General features: G+C 39.7%; 2 protein-coding genes across 2 annotated transcripts; one reads left to right on the top strand and one right to left on the bottom strand.

Annotated features, from left to right (window-relative positions):
• The window catches only part of LOC122115690 (cytochrome P450 2C25-like), a 451,891-nt gene that overhangs the window by 150,608 nt on the left and 283,234 nt on the right, over window positions 1-18,049 (top strand).
• On the bottom strand, window positions 4,461-17,251 carry LOC122115692 (cytochrome P450 2C19-like). Of its 2 annotated transcripts, XM_042689112.1 has the most exons (9): window positions 17,010-17,238; window positions 15,702-15,864; window positions 15,376-15,525; window positions 11,486-11,646; window positions 10,554-10,730; window positions 9,007-9,148; window positions 7,509-7,696; window positions 5,371-5,512; window positions 4,461-5,223 (listed from the first exon to the last, which is right to left on the bottom strand). In XM_042689112.1, the coding sequence occupies exons 1-9, from the start codon at window positions 17,175-17,177 to the stop codon at window positions 5,042-5,044; spliced, it is 1,473 nt and encodes a 490-aa protein (XP_042545046.1). In that variant the 5' UTR covers window positions 17,178-17,238; the 3' UTR covers window positions 4,461-5,041. The 2 variants fall into 2 exon arrangements, with proteins under 2 accessions (XP_042545046.1, XP_042545045.1); XM_042689111.1 differs by lacking the exons at window positions 4,461-5,223; window positions 5,371-5,512; window positions 7,509-7,696; window positions 9,007-9,148 and adding an exon at window positions 9,865-9,894 and having other exon boundaries at window positions 17,010-17,251.

The raw sequence follows: 18,049 nt of genomic DNA, 5'->3' as shown, positions 1-18,049 counted from the left end.
TCCCATGAAAGACAGATGGGGCCCAAGGAAAGGTAAGTGCACTGCTGGCCCATTCCCCAGCCTCCCTTAGCCCTGGAGACCATCAGGTGCAGCGGGGAGTCAAGTCAAGTAGGAACTCATTTATTACCTCACAGCAAGCTCTGTTTAAAGCAAAAGACTGTGTGGGAGGGAAGGAAATGGAACCAATGAATCACTGTAAAGGTCACGCCCTATCATGCACCTAAGCTTCCCCCAGCTGTTTATGGACTGAATGTAAACAAATCGGGCTCTGCCCACTCAACTTCTTCTCAGGGCCATCTTTGCTGCCTGTGTGTCCCACACTATTGAAACAGTTTGTTTTTTCCTTTCCCTTCCACAAATTATATCAACTTCAAATAAAGTGAATGCAGGGCTTATACCCTGGGAGAGGTACATACAAAGCAACAAAGAAATCATCTTATAAATATGTTGGAAACAATCACAAGAAAGAAAAATAACATTTAAATCCTTATCTTGGGGTTCATTTCACCTAACATTGTTGCAATTCTTAAGTCACTGTTTACTTTATTTTATTTATTTTTTTGCAGGTCCTAGGGCTTGAACTATGTCTGGACTCGGGCATTGTCCCTGAGCTTCCTTTGCTCAAGGTGAGCACTTTACCACTTAATGTACAGAACTACTTCTCGAGTCACTATATCATAAATTTTCTTCTTTATGTTATACAGCTGTTTATTTTATTCTCTTTGACCTCCTCCATTTATTCATGACTGATTTAATTTCATTGACAATAATAATAATCATTTTTATTATCCTTGAATACTTGTACAAAGGAGTTTTCATTAACCATCCCTTTATTGTGTGATGCATTTGATCAGTTACCCCTTTCCTTATTCTCCCTCTCTCCTGTCTGTAAAATTCCTATGATTCTCCTCCAGTTTCCTGGTTCCACTCTCAGTGAGTGACAGGCCAGCATTCACTCACCATTCCTCTCTCCACATGACTGCTCCTCCCATTAGACTGTATCTCGGTTCAGACAAGACATGTTTCAGTTTCATAGTATTCACTTTGTTGTGAGTTAAATGTTAAACGTTCAAAGGAGTTACACCATAGAAACCATGCTTTATTCAGTTTGATTGTGTGCGTATATAAATATATATATATATATGTTCCTATATATGTGCTTCAATATATGTTTATATTTAAGTGTAACTTGCATATATGAGAGATTGCATGCACTTGGTCTCTCTGAGGCTGAGTTAACTCACTCAATATGAATTATTTTCCAGGTCCATCCATTTTCTTTGTAAATGATGTATTATTATTCTTCCTGTTAGATTAATTTGAAAGTTTAAAAATTAGAGTTACATTTTACAATTGCTAACTGCTGATTTTGCTTTTTTAAACTTGCTTGCGCTAACACCAACACCTTCCTTGGAAATAAGGAATTGGATAAAGTCTCAGAGCCCAGATGTCGGCCCCAGGACAAGGTCAGTGGTTGTAGATAAAGAACAGATGTCGTGTTCCTCAGTTCCCATTTAGAAATTCCCCAGACAGGACCTTGAGATAACGACCACCTGGCAGGACCAGCAAACTAGGCCAAATGTCAACCAATCACAAGTCTGTAACTATGTGAACTCCCCTAACCCTTATTGTCCAAAGTAACCACTCCCCCCTTGAGTCCCCCCCCCCCCACCAGTTATTTTACAAAGAGTGTTACAAAATTTCCCCTGTGGCAAAGTGATTGTTGGTGTATATGGTGACCTTATGTGTTAATCTTGTGGTTTTTGCCTTTAAAAAGGCTTGTAACTGCTGCTCTCTCCCTTCCCGAGGCAGAGTCCATTTGCACAAATGCCAAATAAACTCCTCTTGCTTGTTGCATCTCCCGGCCTGGAGTCTGAGTTTCTGGGGTGCCCTCCCATTGACGAAAGTATCCTAGGGGACTAGGGTCTTTCAAATTATATGCATATGTGTATATGTCTGTGCACATGCACATGTGTGTATCATATTAACTCGGCAAGGGTTCTTATGTATGCACTGTCTATTGTCTGCTGATTCTCTTGCTGGTTTTTCCTCTGAGTTAGAGGAATCCATTCATGGACTGTGTTTAGGCTTCAGAGCTTACTCGGTGTGCCTTGGGTCTTTTTTTCTATTGTCTATGGATCTATTTTGCCTGCAGTATGGCATCACTCATGACTATTGATGAAATGAAAACTACTTTTCCATAGCATTCACTTTCCTAGCAGTTTTGTCAAGAATTAGGTGTGAGACTATAGAGTAAGTACAGAGTGTATTTATAAGGAAAATAATGAGCAATGTCACACCATTATCGTCTTATCTCTTTTTTCTTATTTTTCTTTTCTTTTGTGCTGGAGTTAAACTGAAGAACTGAGAATTATATTCACCATTTTGCAGTCACTAACTGCTGACTTCGCTTCTGTAACTTGCTTTTGCTAACGTTAAAGTATAAAGATAGGTCTGTGTCAACAAACTCTAAAGAATGTAACTGCTGTGATAGATAACTAACTGCTGACCTCAAGCCCCAGACATTCCCAGAGTCTGGAACAATGACTAACACGTATTCCAGATCCTCCTCCGGGAACTGGACCCCGAGATAATGACCACCTATGGGAATTCCCCCTAACCCTTATCATCCAAAGCAACCATCCCCCTTGAGTCATCCAGCGCCAATCATTTTACAAAGAGTGTTACAAAATTTCCCGCGTGGCATAGTGATTTGCTGTGAGTGTCTACTGGGGCCCTGCCCCTACCTTAAAATGTATAAAAGGTGCTGTAACCCTTTGTTCAGGGCCTCTTGCTAATACCCCTACAACAGTGTGCATGAGGTCCGTGCTCGCGAGTTCGTTAATAAACGACTCTTGGCCGCTTGCATTGTCCAAGGTCTCTGGTGGTCTACGGGGGGCTCCAAGACTCTGGGTACTACAAAACCATATACTCTTAATCCAATTAATTCCCCAAAAGCCAGAACCAGAGCTGTGGCTCAAGTGGTAGAGCACTAGCCTTGAGCAAAAAGCTTAGGGACAGCACCCTACACTGAGTTCAAGCCCTGGATTAGTACAAAAACAATCCCACAGATAAAAACCTATAATGTCTAATACACAGTAGTGGAACTTGGTTATGATAATATAGTGTCTATTTCCTAAAAGTGAATGATATACCTCAAGGAAATTATAAATATGTAAGGATATGAATACATTTAACCTGATGTGAACTTCATAGTGTTCATATGCTTCAAAACATCTTGAAAAATACCATAAGTGTAAATATCTTTTTAATATATTGGTTGAAATTAAGTTACCTATTAAGATTATATCTACCTGGGTGCTGGAGGCTGTAATTATAGCTACTTAGGAGGCTGAGATCTGAGGCTTACAGTTTGAAGCCAGCTCAGGCAGGAAAGTCTGTGAGAATCTTATCTGAAGCCAGCTCAGGCAGAAAAGTCTGTGAGAATCTCATTTTCAGTAAACTACTAATCAAAGCCAAAAGTGGTGCTGTCACTCACATGATAATGTGCTCATCTTGAGCCAGAGAAGCTCAAAGACAGGGCCCAGGCCCAGAGTTGAAGCCCCAGGACCAGCAAAAAAAAATCTTATCTCATATTTTTATAATATTGAAGATTTTTCTGGTTTAGAGTACAGTGGTCCAACAGCAAAGTACAAAGCTCATGCACTAGGAGCACTAGGAGCAATAAAGAATTCTGTGAAGAATTATTTATAAAACTGTATCTACAAACAATATCTACAATGTAGGGATCAGTGTGTGTGTACTCATGTATGTAAAGATGCACATATCCACATAGACAGTAGTGTTGGCTGCAAATTGCCTGACAAATTTTTTTTCCCCTTGGCATAGAGGAGGAAGTAAAATGAGAAGTTACTTTGTATTTAATATTTTAAGATGAAAGGCAAGGAAAATATTTGCCATCATGTTTTAGATGTACACTGTTTATATTCTACAGTTTGATCGGATAATGAGTTCAGGTTGCTGCTGTCATCATTTATATTGAATATAAAACAATATGTGGAATGTAGAAAAATAATAGAAAAGGAGATGTTTTCTGTGATTTTTGTCTTGTTAGAAAGAACAGAGGCTTGGAAGGTAGCTCAGTGGTAGAGCACTTGCCTTGCATGCATGAGGCCCTAGGTTCAATTCCTCAGCACCACATAAGCAAAAATAAATAAGCCAGAAGTGGCGCTGTGGCTCAAGTGGTAGAGCACTAGCCTTGAGCTGAAGAGCTGAGGGACAGCGCCCAGGCCCAGAGTTAGGCCCCACAACTGGACCCTCCCCCCAAAAGAAAGAAAGAAAGAAAGAAGACTCAAAATATATAAAGAAAAACATTCAGAAATATGGACTCATACATTACACATAGCCTTAGATTGGCTAAATAATATTTCAAGTTTCCTTGCTTGTTCTCAGTAACATCAAAACTAGGCCATGAATTCTAACCTTAATCTATTTTCCTTCCTATGACTCACTCCCATTCTATTTCCTTGCAAGCTGGATCTACTTCTAAGAATTTTCCCTCTAGTTCAAATTAAAACATCTAGAAACACTGAGTGACACTCAGCTGATTCTGTTTTTTTGCCATCCTCCCCTTACATTCACTAGCTTTTCATTGAGTAGAACAGCATCTTCTCTGCACTAATGTTTTCTTTCATCTTCATTGACACAGGAAAGGAAAGACTGAGAACTGTCAGAACAATCAAGATTGATTATTATCAAGAGCATAACAGAGAAGAAATGGCTCCAAAATATCTGTGAATCATTTTGTTGTTTTTCAGTAATAACATACTGACCACACAGCTGTAGCTGTGCACTGGAAATTGGCATGTTCAAAACAACTGTAATAAGACATGAGGAATAGCAGGTGTGTTGGTGCAGTGATCCCTGCTAACTCTACAGAGTGGTGAATGGATTTCCTGGATCTTGAGCCCTTGAGATGATATGAGCACTGAGGGGCAGGAAGGCATTCTGCACAGGTAAAGAAGGCAGTCAGGGTCTCAGAAGAGGTGCTGGCACAGTAGCAGGCAGACAGTGAGCCTCCTCAGACAGGAATGAAGCAGAGCTGGTAAGAGGGTGGCAAGGCAGCAAATCCATTGGCCACTGGGATGGTGTGGATGTCCTTTGGGTCAACTAGAGGTTTTAGTTTAAAGTTCTGTAAAATGGTAGTCAGGAATAAAAACAGCTCCATACGGGCAAGACCTTCTCCTACACAAATCCGTTTTCCTAGAGAACCAAAAAACACCAGAGTATAGTTATTCCTGGTATGTAACTGTTACAGTATTAAGCCCAGTGTTTCAATCTGTCCCAGAGAATACGGTTGTTGGATGGAATTTGGGATGGATGTTACACAGGTAAATGGTAGACTATTACCTGTTGAGAAAGGCATGAAGTAGTCACTTTTTGTGAAGTTGCCACTCTTATCTAGAAAGTGGCCAGGGTCAAATATTTCTGGGTTGGGAAATTCCTTGTTATCATGTAGCACAGATGTCAGAGATGTCAATATGGTTGTGCCCTGGAAACAACACACACAGAAAACCAGGTTAATAAAGAAATCATGAAGCTGAGTGTTAGTCCTAGCTAAAACAAACAAACAAACAAAAAACCACAGAGCAATGACATTTCCTATGAGGCAGACGATGCAATCAGTGGGGCTGTTTCTGAAAATAGCAGCAAAGATTAGGATAATGTGCCCTCAAAAAGCATTTGAAGTTCTAATCACTCAGGGATAGCAAAAACATTTGACCTGCTCACGTTTTCTTCAAGAGTGGGCCCTTGTGCCTGTCCCACTTCCCACTCCAGTTTGTCACTGTGTATACCATGTACCTCTCTGGGTTGTGGATCAATGCTAGATTTTGTTTAAAGGGTGAATTTGCAGAGTATATGTGTATAGGACTTAAAAAATAAACATCAAGCCGGGTGCTGGTGGCCCACACCTGTAATCCTAGCTACTCAGGAGGCTGAGATCTGAAGATCACGGTTCAAAGCCAGCCTGGGCAAGAAACTCCGTGAGACTCTTATCTCCAATAAAACACTCAGAAAACTGGAAGTTGAGCTGTGGCTCAAATGGTAGAGTGCTCACCTTGAGCTGAAGAATTGAGGGACAGCACCCAGGCCCAGAGTTCAAGTCCCATCACTGACAAAATCAATAAATCAATAAAAACATCAAAATGGTGAACAAAGAAAACAATTCACTCACTAGACTCTATTCTGAAAATGAACAATACAACTTGTGGCTGGGCATGGGAGGGAAAAAATGGAGGGGGAGTAACATTGTCCAAAAGGAAACATATTCTTTACCTTTATAACCATAAAAAAATTAAAAGAATCAGGTGTGTTCTTCTAAAAGAAAATCAAGCCCAAAAAGCAGGCCTTTTGTTAAAATTGGTTTGTTATAATAAACTGTTACAATTCAGATTGTTTCAATACAGAGAATCCTGTGAGAAACATTAAGCCTTGGAAAAAACAAAAGAGGATCAAATTAGAAATTTCATCTGTTTGTTTTGTTTTGTTTTGTTTTTTAGCATCAGGGCAGGATCAGTGGGTCAGGCAAAGATCATCAATGGAAGCAAAGAAGAGAGTGTCATACTATGCTATCTTCATTATGAATTATATCTGGAATTTAATTTACAGAAAACAATGACAAAGAATCACCTTAGGAACTTAGGAAATGCTGTCTTTTGGTTCTTTTGGAAGATTGACATACTGAAAGAAGCACTCAAAGGCAAGGGAATGATTCCTGATTTAGGAGAATGACAAGCAGAGATATCAGTGGGGTGCTATAAACCTAGCTACTCAGGAAGCTGAAATCGGAGGATCTCAGTTTGAAGCCAGACCTGGCAGACCTATATTTTATCTCCAATAAACACCAAAAAAGCCACAAGTGGAGCTGTAGCTTAAGTGGTAAAGTCCAAATGAATTAGGGACATAGTGTTAAGTTGAAGGAAATAAATTCTTTTCAAAATTATGTACAGATTTTTTGTGCGTGTGTGTGCCAGGCTTGAACTTATAGCCTAGGGGCTGTTTTGGAGCTGCTTTTACTTATTGCTACAGTTCTACCACTTGAGCTATGCTCTACTTCAGCTTTTTTATGTTATGTCACGGACTTTCCTACTGAGGCTGGCTTTGAACCACAATCCTCAGCTTTACTCTGTGAGCCACCAGCACCTGACAAAATTATGAATAGTTTAAATAATATCCTGACAAAACTCTCAGCCGAATCTTTTGGGAAATGAACAAACTGAACTCTGAACATTCACTCTGAACTCTCAACACCTGTGACTAGCCAGAAACAATTCTAAATAGGCAGAACAAGTTTGGAAGAGTCTCACTTAAGTTATCAAGACCCATGGTTAAGATTAATAGTCCCAAACTGGACACTGCACAAAATCGATCATGCTGCCACATGAAATATGTTCCAGCTTCTCTCTTCTGTGTTGGCAGGTATCTGAAATGGTACTGCAAATCTGGAAACACCAGGGGCGCTAAGGGGCAGCAGAGAAAAAGCTCACCTTGGGAATGAGGTAGTTTCTGAACTTTGTGTCACAGGTCACTGCATGAGGCAGGTTGGTGGGGAGCAGATCAATGTATCTCTGAATCTCATGCAGCACAGCCTCTGTGTAGGGCATGCAGCCCCTGTCCTGCATGCAGGGGCTCCGGTGTCTGCCAATCACATGATCAATCTCTTCCTGCACTTTAGCTGGCGAGACACAAATAATGAACAGTGACGCTGTGACAGGACACACTCTTGACTTTTCCTGCACCATCAGACCTTGACATTTACATATCTGTCTATGAAATATTTCATGATTTCGTCCTCAAGTCAGGTGTTATCAATTCTGTGGCATCTAGGTTAGGTGCCCTTTACTCCTTTAATGTTGGTGGGAACCTGGAGAAAAGTTTTCAGTAATATCATAAAAATATAGAGAGATTCCTGCTTGTTTGTTTTTAAACTATCTAGAAATATAGCTGGTTGTTACATTCAGGAGCTGAGTGAGAACAAAAAGGGATGGTTTGTCAAAATTGAAGGTAAATCTTTATCATTCCTGTTTGTACAACTTTCCCTGTTATTATGAAACCCAGTGTACAGGGCTTTTCAGGTTCAGTTTCTCACCAAAGCTACCCTCTCATTGTGGAGGAAAATCGGTTTCCTGATGAATGGAGACATGGAGGAAGGCTGGGAAGGGAAGCTTCCTTTTCAGCCTTGTTCTCACTCTATCTCCTCTAACGTCTGTTACTTCCAAATAGCAATTTTACACAGCTTGGAGGAACATAGATCACAGATTTCTCTCTCCCTCCCCACTTTCTCTTTCTCTCTCCACTAGGATTATAATAAAATAGATGTCCAATCCACAATAGACTCATTATTCAAATGAATTTTATTTTTTTTTGTGGTACTGGGTTTGGAACTCAGAGCCTTGCTGTAGATTGATAGTTGCCTTTCCACTCCAGCCCTGGCTCCCATTCTTATTTGCTTTAGTTATTTTACAGGTAGCATCTTACATTTTTGTCTGGGGTTGGCCAAACACTGCTATTTTCTTAACTATGGCCACCTACTTAGCTATAATTATAGATTTGTAACACAACACATGGCCTGTCCATCAGATGGCATCTTAGAAATTTTCAGACTGGACGTGTCTTGAATTATGAGCCTCCTGATCTCTACTTCCTTAGTAACCAGGATTACAGGTATGAACCAGTAAACACATCCTCATCTTGGCTTTTTGGTATTAAGACCTTTATGTGATTCTATGCCAATTAGTCACAACTCCTGCCACAAATCACCTTCCCAGAAAAAGAGATACAGCAACAGAGTGTATTGCCCTGCCTTTCCTACTGCTGCATTATCCTTCCTTCTCTCGGTCATCTTCCCCAGGCTTTAGTTGGTTGCACAGATGGTTAAACAGTAGGTGGCTCTAACAAGTGAAATGAAAGACACTGGCAGTGTCTTAGCAGCATTCCCCCCATTCCCACCCCCAGAACTCACTTAACTCTCATGTGTGGTCCTACCTGTGATGTGTGGGTGCTTCATCAGGAGCAACAGAGAATACCTCAGGGTTGTGCTTGTTGTCTCTGTCCCAGCACCAAACAGATTGTTTATAGTACATGCTAAGTTTTCATAATTAAACTCTGATTGATGATTGTCTTTTTCCTAGAAATAATTTGATGCATTGATTTACGTGTATATCTAATGACACTGAATCTAAAATACCTTACAGTGGTACAAAACACAGAAACTGGAGGAATAACAATACTAGGAGAACCTAGTGCTGGTTAGCCCAAACTCCACTTCTTATATTCTTATTTTGTCAAGTGTTTCCATTTCACTTCTTTGTTAAAAATTTACTGGCCTCAGTCAGGCACTCGTGGCTCAAGCTTATAATCCTAACTACTCAGGAGGCTGAGATCTGAAAATCATGGTTCCAAGACAGCCTGGGCAGGAAAGTCCATGAGATTCTTATCTCCAGTCAATCACAGAAAAAGCCAGAAGTGGCACTGTGACTCAAGTGGTAAAGTGCAAGCCTTGAGCTAAAAGGAACTCAGGGACAGTGGTGCCCAAGGCCAGAATTCAAGTCCCAAGAGTAGAAAAAAATGTCTGGCCTCCATATATACTATAGACTCATAGCATAGTTGAAATGATAAAGTCTTCTTAGGGGGCTGGGAAGATGGCTTAATGGTAGAGCACTTGCCTTGCATGCATGAGGCCCTGGGTTCAATTCCTCAGCATCCCATAAGCAAAAAGAAAAAAGCAGGAAGTGGCGCTGTGGCTCAAGTGGTAGAGCGCTAGCCTTGAGCTGAAGAGCTGAGGGACAGCGCCCAGGCCCAGAGTTCAGGCCCCAGGACCAGACCCAAAAGAAAAAAAGTCTTCTTAGGCAAAAAAGTCTAGAAAGATGATTCCTAGGAAATAAGGATAGGCTCATTAAGATCAAATCAGGTCATCATTGTAGTATAGATGGAAGGCAACCAGTCACTTTCACTAAGGAACAAATGAAAGAAGGAATTGGAATGTACAAACCCAAGAGACCATAAATCATAAAGAAAGGCAGTTGACACATTTTTTGCCCAAATAGGATGAGATGGAGTTACAGCAGTTGCCAAGGCTTAGGTATCCAACTGGCTTGCTGTGAAGTAGAATTGCCAACTGCTTGCTTCCTATGTTCATCTAGGGCATGACTAACATGAAAAATGTTTTCCAGGCTGTTTAGTGTAGACTCATACACATAAAAGATGTATAAAGTGTTAGCAAGAATTGCTGGCCTGCGGCTGGGAAGGTGGCTCAGTGGTAGAGTGCTTGCCTTGCATGCATGAGGCCCTGGGTTCGATTCCTCAGCACTACATAAGCAGAAAAAGCCAAAGTGGTGCTGTGGCTCAAGTGGTAGGGCGCTAGCCTTGAGCTGAAGAGCTGAGGGACGGTGCCAGGTCCAGAATTCAGGCCCCATGACTGACAAAAATAATTGCTGCCCTGATCATCAAAGCATCTCTTGTAAATACAGAACTATTTAAGCAACCACAAAATGCCCAGCAATCAAATAACTGAGCGAATGTAAACATTTTACCTGCTTCATTTTTATCAGGAAGCAATCAATAAAGTCCTGAGGGTTGTTAACATCCAGTGTTTCTTCATGTTCTCTCACTTTGTCCATGAAATAATTCTTCAAATAAGCAAAATTTTTAAGTAAGGTATCATGACTCCCTGGAAGATAATCCATGAGAACAGGGAATTTATTGCAGACCTACAATGAAAACCAGTAATTGACTGATTAAGAAAGAGAAAAGTCTGGTTATAAATTTTACCTAGAAATATGAACAAAACATGGTGTGTATCAAGAGGAAAAACTTTCATTGTATATGTAAACTAGGAAAAGATGTCTTGAAACCCAATTGTGCGCCAGAGTATTTAAGTGATTTCTCCATGATTTCTCTTTATGCAGAATTTAAGGCACGCTAACTCAGTTCAGCAACATCTTGTGAGGCCTTTTATGGTTCACACACCATAAAAGGAAACATTTTCTAACCTGGTTCTCTAGTCACCTAGGATAGCAGTCAGCCATCATCTACCCAGATCCTACCAAGTGATTCCTGATCAGGCTTCCTTGAGGAGAATATTCTCTTCAAACTTTAGAATACAAGTCCCTAATACTACGATGAAGAGGAGCAGTTGATTGATGGAGAAGCCCGTGGGGTTTGGATTCTTTTAGAAAGGACCTGGATGTTTATTAAGTGACTGGTCATATTTCTGAAAATGAACAAAATACTTTATAGAGATACTCATTTGGGACTTAGTAAAACAAAGAGCAGTGAGCTAACAGGCTGAGAAGCCAACTCTGTATTTGCACCTTTCGCTTAGACATCCTCCAAGATGTTGTCTTTAGGACATACTAGATAGGACTAAGCTTTTTGAACATTTGCTTCCACACCAAATAGAGTTGGAATTATCAGAAAAGAAGAGGACCTGGGTCTTCTCAGGGAGAAATGATCTTGGTCTCACCTGTATCCATGGTGAACTCAGAACCTTGATGTTTTCATTCAATTTTTCTATCAAGTTAAGGAATTCCGGATCCTTATAAGCAAAACGATTTTTGAAGATAATAGAGCAGATCACATTGCAAGGAGCACAACCCAGGATAAAAGTGGGGTCACAGGGTGAGCCTGAAGAACAGAAAATAATTATAAAATTTCAGTAAATTGTACATAGAAAATAGTAAAAGAAAGGTACTTTAGAAACTATATGTACTATCTTACATACAAATTTTCCTAACAGCCAAATATTCATCATATATTTAGTCAACACATCACTTTTTCCTGAAATCTGAGTTGACTATTACAACCTAAGTAGTTAAAGAAAATTAGTTCATATTCATTGCCTTGCCCACCCCCTTTGTATCTCAGCTGTCTGCTGGGATAATTCAGAAAAGCATTATACCTGTTTGAAATGCTCATAGATTATACAGCACTAATATAGATAGGAAACAAGTAATGGAGGCCAAAAAACTTATGACAAATAGTGAATACTTGAAAGGATCATGAATTCAACCAGTAGAGATGAACTATGGGGTAAGAGAATAATAATTCAAGTAGTGGCTGGCACTCATAATTGGTGCCCATAAAACTGGCTACTCAGGAGGCTTTCTGAGGATCAGGGTTTTAAGCTAGCCTGCCAGGAAAAGTTTGTGAGACTATTAAACAAAATGGTAAGAGACAGTAAGTACCCAGGCTCAGAGTTCAAGCCCCAGGTGTGGTACACAAAAAGAGAAGAAGAAGGAAGAAATGATAGGGAGAGTATACATAACATACATTGTAACTTTACATAGAAATGTTACAATGATTTGTACCTTTGTACAAATAATGTGTACTAAAAACAAGCTCAATTAGGACCTAAGCAGATAATCTGCAGCAAGCACATAGTAGCTGAGTCAGCAATAGGAGGACAATAATGACTATGTATTCACTAAAACAAAATCTAATAACATCAGAAATAATGATAGGCCAAAATGATAAGGGAGGCAGACTAAATTGATGGAAGGCTAGATAATCACTGACACTACTTGAATCAGTTTACATTGTGTATATTTTGTAGATTTATGCCACCACATATGCTTACACAAAACATATAAACAATAAGTATTATGAAAGAAGAAATAATGATAAAAATTGACAGTTGTGTGGCTTTTACAGAAAAAATAAATCATGAGAATTCCTTTAAGAGATAACCAAGAAATGAAAATGATATATTCCACCAATGTTTCCCACAATGCTTTGGGGAGTATTGAGGAACTACTGGGACATGTTGATGAAACTGGGCATACCAATTAGTTTAAAAGAATGGAAGCAAGCACAAGAATAAACCTCAGGACCAATGGAATAGAATTGAAAACCCAGAAATGAACCCACAGACCTATAGCCACCTAATCTTCAATAAGGGAGCTAAAAAAATAGAATGGAAGAAAGACAGCCTCTTCAGTAAATGGTGCTGGCAAAATTGGTTAATTATTTGTAGAAAACTAAAGTTCGATCCTTATATATCACCCTGCACCAGAATCAACTCCAAATGCATCAAAGACCTCGGAGTCAAAGCAGACACTCTGAAAACATCACAGGATGGAATAGGAGAAACCCTAGGTCTCCTTGGCTCAGGCCGAAATTTTCTTAATAGGGACCAGAAACACAACAAATCAAAGAAAGTTTGGACAAATGGGATTGCATGAAATTGCAGAGCTTCTACATGGCAAAGGACATAGCTAGCAAGATCAATAGAAAGCCCACAGATTGGGAGAAGATCTTTACTAGCCATACAATGGTCAAGGGTCTCATATCTAAACTATACTTGGAACTCAAAAATTAAATCCCCCAACAACAAATCCTCAAAGAAACAACTGCCCAATAAATAAGTGAGCTAAATACTTAAAGAGAAACTTCTCTGAAGAGGAAAGAAGGATGGCCAATAGACACATGAAGAAATGCTCAACCTCTCTAGTCATAAAAGAAATGCAAATCCAAACCTCATTGAGATACCACCTCACCCCAGTTAGAATGGCTATAATCAAGAACTCTAATAACAACAGATGCTGGAGGGGATATGGACAGAAGGGAACCTTACTGAATGTTGGTGGGAATGTAAACTTGTTCAACCACTTCGGAAAGTAGTATGGAGGTTCCTCAAAAGACTCCACATAGAGCTCCCCTATGACCCAGCAATTCCACTCTAGGGCATTTACCCAAATGATCACAAACAAGACCGCACTAAAGCTACCAGCACAACTATGTTTATTGCAGCATTATTTACCATAGCTAAGATATGGAACCAACCCAGATGCCCGTCAGTAGATGAATGGATCAAGAAAATGTGGTTTATATACATAATGGAATTCTATGCCTCCATCAGAAAGAATGACATTGCCCCACTTGTTAGGAAATGGGAAGATTTGGAAAAAATTCTATTAAGTGAAGTAAGCCAGGCCCAAAGAAACATAGGTCCCATGGTTTCCCTTATATGCAATATCTAGTATATGTATGAGTCAAGCGGAAAAGGTCAGATAATGTGATGTTAGGAAAACGATCCCTTAAATATGTATTTTAATGTTTTTTTTTCTTTCATGCATGTGTTTCTAACGCATTTATAAGATTATTTCTTTGTTGCTTTGTATGTCCCTCCCCCACAGTGCAACCCCCGCTTTCACTATATTTGATGTCAGTATAACTTGTGGAGGAGATGGGGACAAACAAGTCGTTTAAGGATTCAGGTGGACCTGTTGCAACAATGAGAAGTACAAAATGTCATGTCAAAAAGGAGCTTTACAATGTCGGTGTGGGGGGGGGGCGGAAGGATTAGATGGGGGGGAGGGGGGAGGCTGGGAAGGGAGGTGAAGGGTAAACAAAGGAGGAGGCTGCAATGCTTGGTAAGAAATGTCTGCATTATCCTGCCCATGTAATTGTAACCCCTCTGTACAGTATGTTCTCAAATAAAATAAAATAAAATTAAAAAAAAAAAAAAGAAAAAAGAAAAAATGGTCAGATAAGTTGATGTTAGATGAAATGAACCCCAAGATAAGTATCCAAATGTTTTTTCTTTCATGCGATTGTTTCTAACATATTTATAAGATGATTTCTTTGTTGCTTTGTATATCCCTCCCCCACAGTATAACCGCTGCTTTCACTGTATTTGATGTTGGTATAATTTGCGGAGGGGAAGGGAAAAAACAAATCATTTAAATAGGGATTCAGGTGGACCCATTGCAACAATGTGATGTACAAGTCATTATGTCAAAAAACAAACTTTACAACTTTGGTGGGGGGGAGGAGGACAAAGTGAGGGGACAGGGGGAGGTATGGAAAGGAATGGGAAGGGGGAACAAAGGAGGACGCAACAATGCTTGATAAGAAATGTACTCATTATCTTGCCCGTGTAATTGTAACTCCTCTGTATGGTATTTTCACAATAAAAAAGAAAAAAGAAAGAAAATAAAAGAATGGAAGCAGCTGTCCTGTGATTTGGAATCTATAGGGTTGATTGTTTCTTTCCTCCTTGTTCATTGGGCAAGTATTCTCTGGTGTGATGAAGACAACGGAGAAGCTATATTGTGTGGAGAGTGGAATGGTCCTTAACTCTTCAGAGAATGTATTCCACCTCTATAGTTATGATTTCTGATTTGAAATAAAAGCAAACAAAATTTGGGACAGAATACCAATACACATTTTATTTCAGTGCTTTCTAATATGAATTTTCTATTCTAAAACTTTCATATATTTCCAAGTTGGGCTGTGATAGCTATCAAATTATCTTGCTCAAATCCTATCACTTATATTTAAAATAGTAAGTTAACACTTTATTTCTTTATCTAGAGTGCTATGTTAAGTTTAGTGATAGAAAGCTGCACCCACCCTTGGTTTTCCTCAACTCCTCCACGAGGCAGCGGGCTTCCTCTTGAACACGCTCTTCAATGCTCCTCTTCCCCATCCCAAAATTCCGCAAGGTCATGAGTGAGAAGCGCCTCATCTCTCTCCATGTGCTTCCATTGCTGAAAGCAATTCCTAAATGAAGAGAAGCAGCAACATGGATGAACACAAGCAAGGAAGATGAAGCAGACAGATGACATCCACAGGGATGGCCAAGCTCTGACTTAAGAACCCATTAGGCCTCTTTTTCTATCTTCCTTATCACCACATCTTCTGCCCAACATACAAACACATACCATGTACACACTTACCAAAACCTCTATTAGCTTTATCAACCAATGGGAGCCTGCCTCTTCCAGTGAACTCCTCCCCATGGTCAATCAGAGATTCCTTCACTGCTTCATATCCATGCAACACCACAGTGGGCTGCATGCCCATATACAGAGTGAACACAGGGCCATAGACTTTTGAGAACTGGAAAATGAAAAGAAAAAATCCTAGTGAAAAAAATCACTATTTGCTCCTCAGGATGAGCCTGATTAAAATTGATACCATCCTTGTATTTTTTCTTTATTCTTGCACACACTTCAAATATTTCCAAAGTTGATACATTGTAGGATGTTGTTTGATATGGCTGTCACTTAGAGATGACCTACAATATGCCATGCAATGAACCAGGCAGTTGAACACCATTATAACTCATATTCACATTCAAACACACAGCAGATGTGTCATGTTTCACAAAGAAAGAAATTGAGGTCAGGGGATTGGAAATTCATCTTCAGCATCTCATGGATAAGAAGTATAAGACTCAAATTGGAACCTCTGCTTATTCAACATTTGATATTTGGGATTTATAATTCTCCTTTGCACACCAAATCAGTAGCCAGATGACTGCTTCAGGACCACCTGTGAGGCTCTTACTGTTGACACTCTCATAGCCCTGTGATGAACCACAGAAATCTGCATTATAAAAATCACTAGTATTTTTACAGCTCAACTTGGAATCTACCGCTATTAAAAACACAGAGTGAGTCCACAGAAGCCACCCTAGCACATGAAACACATTAAGGAGAAACTATTTCTTATCCTGCAGCATGCTTTTCCACTGAAGTTTTTCTTTCTTTCTTTCTTTCTTTCTTTCTTTCTTTCTTTCTTTCTTTCTTTCTTTCTTTCTTTCTTTCTTTCTTTCTTTCTTTCTTTCTTTCTTCCTTTCTCTCTCTCTCTCTTTCTTTCTTTCTCTCCTTTCTCTCTCTTTCTTTCTTTCTTTCTCTCCTTCTTTCTCTCTTTCTTTCCTTCCTTCCTTCCTTTTCTTTCTTTCTTTCTTTCTCTCTCTCTCTTTCTCTCTTTCTTTCCTTCTTTCTTTCTTTCTTTCTTTCCTCCCCTCCTTCCTTCCCTCCTTTTTCCTCCTTCCCTCCTTCCCCCCCTGTCTATCTATATGAGCACAAAGATAAAAAGCAGAAAAATCTGGAAAAGTCATAGGTATATGGAAATGTACATGAGTATTTTACTTTATGATAATCTGTAATAACTTTCCTCCCATATTAGCTTTTTCTTTTAAAGCCTGGTTCAATTTATCTCCTATTGTAAACCATCAGAGGAGCAAGAAGAGTACTTACATTGTTTAAAGATTTGCTGAGGTTTTTAAAATTAATCTGCAGGGTATTTCCAATAATTGGGAGAGGAGTAGGGCCAGGAGGAAGCCTCCCTATTCCAGAACCCCGTCGCCACAGTGAAAGGAGAAGCAGGCAGGAGAGACTGAGCAGCAGGACCAGGACTGCATCCATTGAGGCCTTCTCTTATTGAAATCACTTCTTTTCTTACTTGTAATGGAAAGCTATTCTGATGTTTTCTGAGAATTTAGTGTGTCCCACTTTAGTACACTCTAATCTCTCTTCTGAATGGACTTTGTCCCAGTGACAGAGAAAGAGAAAATAGTTGTTTACTCTTGTCCCTCTTTCTAGAATGAAATGGGAGATTGTACTTTAATCAGGCTAATGGCCAACCCCAAATTGTCAATTTAAACAGGCCAAGAGGTTTTTAATGGACAAGCATGTCTGAGAAATACTGTTAATCATCTCACACCAGAAAATTACTCCAATTCTATATTCACAGGTGATTATGACTTTGAGGCTACTCTGAATGATGTAGGAATTGTGTATTTAAAAACGTTTCTTTGCGCCAGGCACCTGTGGCTTACACGTGAGATCTGAGGATCACAGTTTGAAGCCAGCCTGGGCAGGAAGTTTGTAAAACATTTTTTTTCTGTTGTGCCAGTTCAGAAGCTTGAACCTAGGGCCTGGACATGGTCCTTGAGCTTCTTTGTGCTGAAGGCTAATACTCTACCACTCGAGCCACAGGGCCGCTTTGGCTTTTTCTGAATAGTTTATTGGAGATCAGAGTCTTATGGACTTTTCTGCATGAGTTGGCTTTGAACTGAGACCCTCAGATCTCAGCCTCCTGAGTAGCTAGGATTACAGACAGGAGCCACAGACACCCAGCTTGTGAGACTCTTATCTCTAATAAACTACCAGAAAAAGCTAAAAAGGTTGCTGTGCCTCAAATGGTAGAACCATAGATTTGAGTATAAGAAACTCAGAGACAAAGTCCAGGCCCAGAGTTCAAGCCCCAGGACTGGCAAAAAAGAAAAAAAAAAACT

The sequence above is a fragment of the Dipodomys spectabilis genome, unplaced genomic scaffold (assembly GCF_019054845.1).
Source record: "Dipodomys spectabilis isolate Male_0828 unplaced genomic scaffold, ASM1905484v1 ptg000125l, whole genome shotgun sequence".
NCBI classification, from domain to species: Eukaryota; Metazoa; Chordata; class Mammalia; order Rodentia; family Heteromyidae; genus Dipodomys; species Dipodomys spectabilis.
This window is presented reverse-complemented; position numbering and strand designations above follow the sequence as displayed.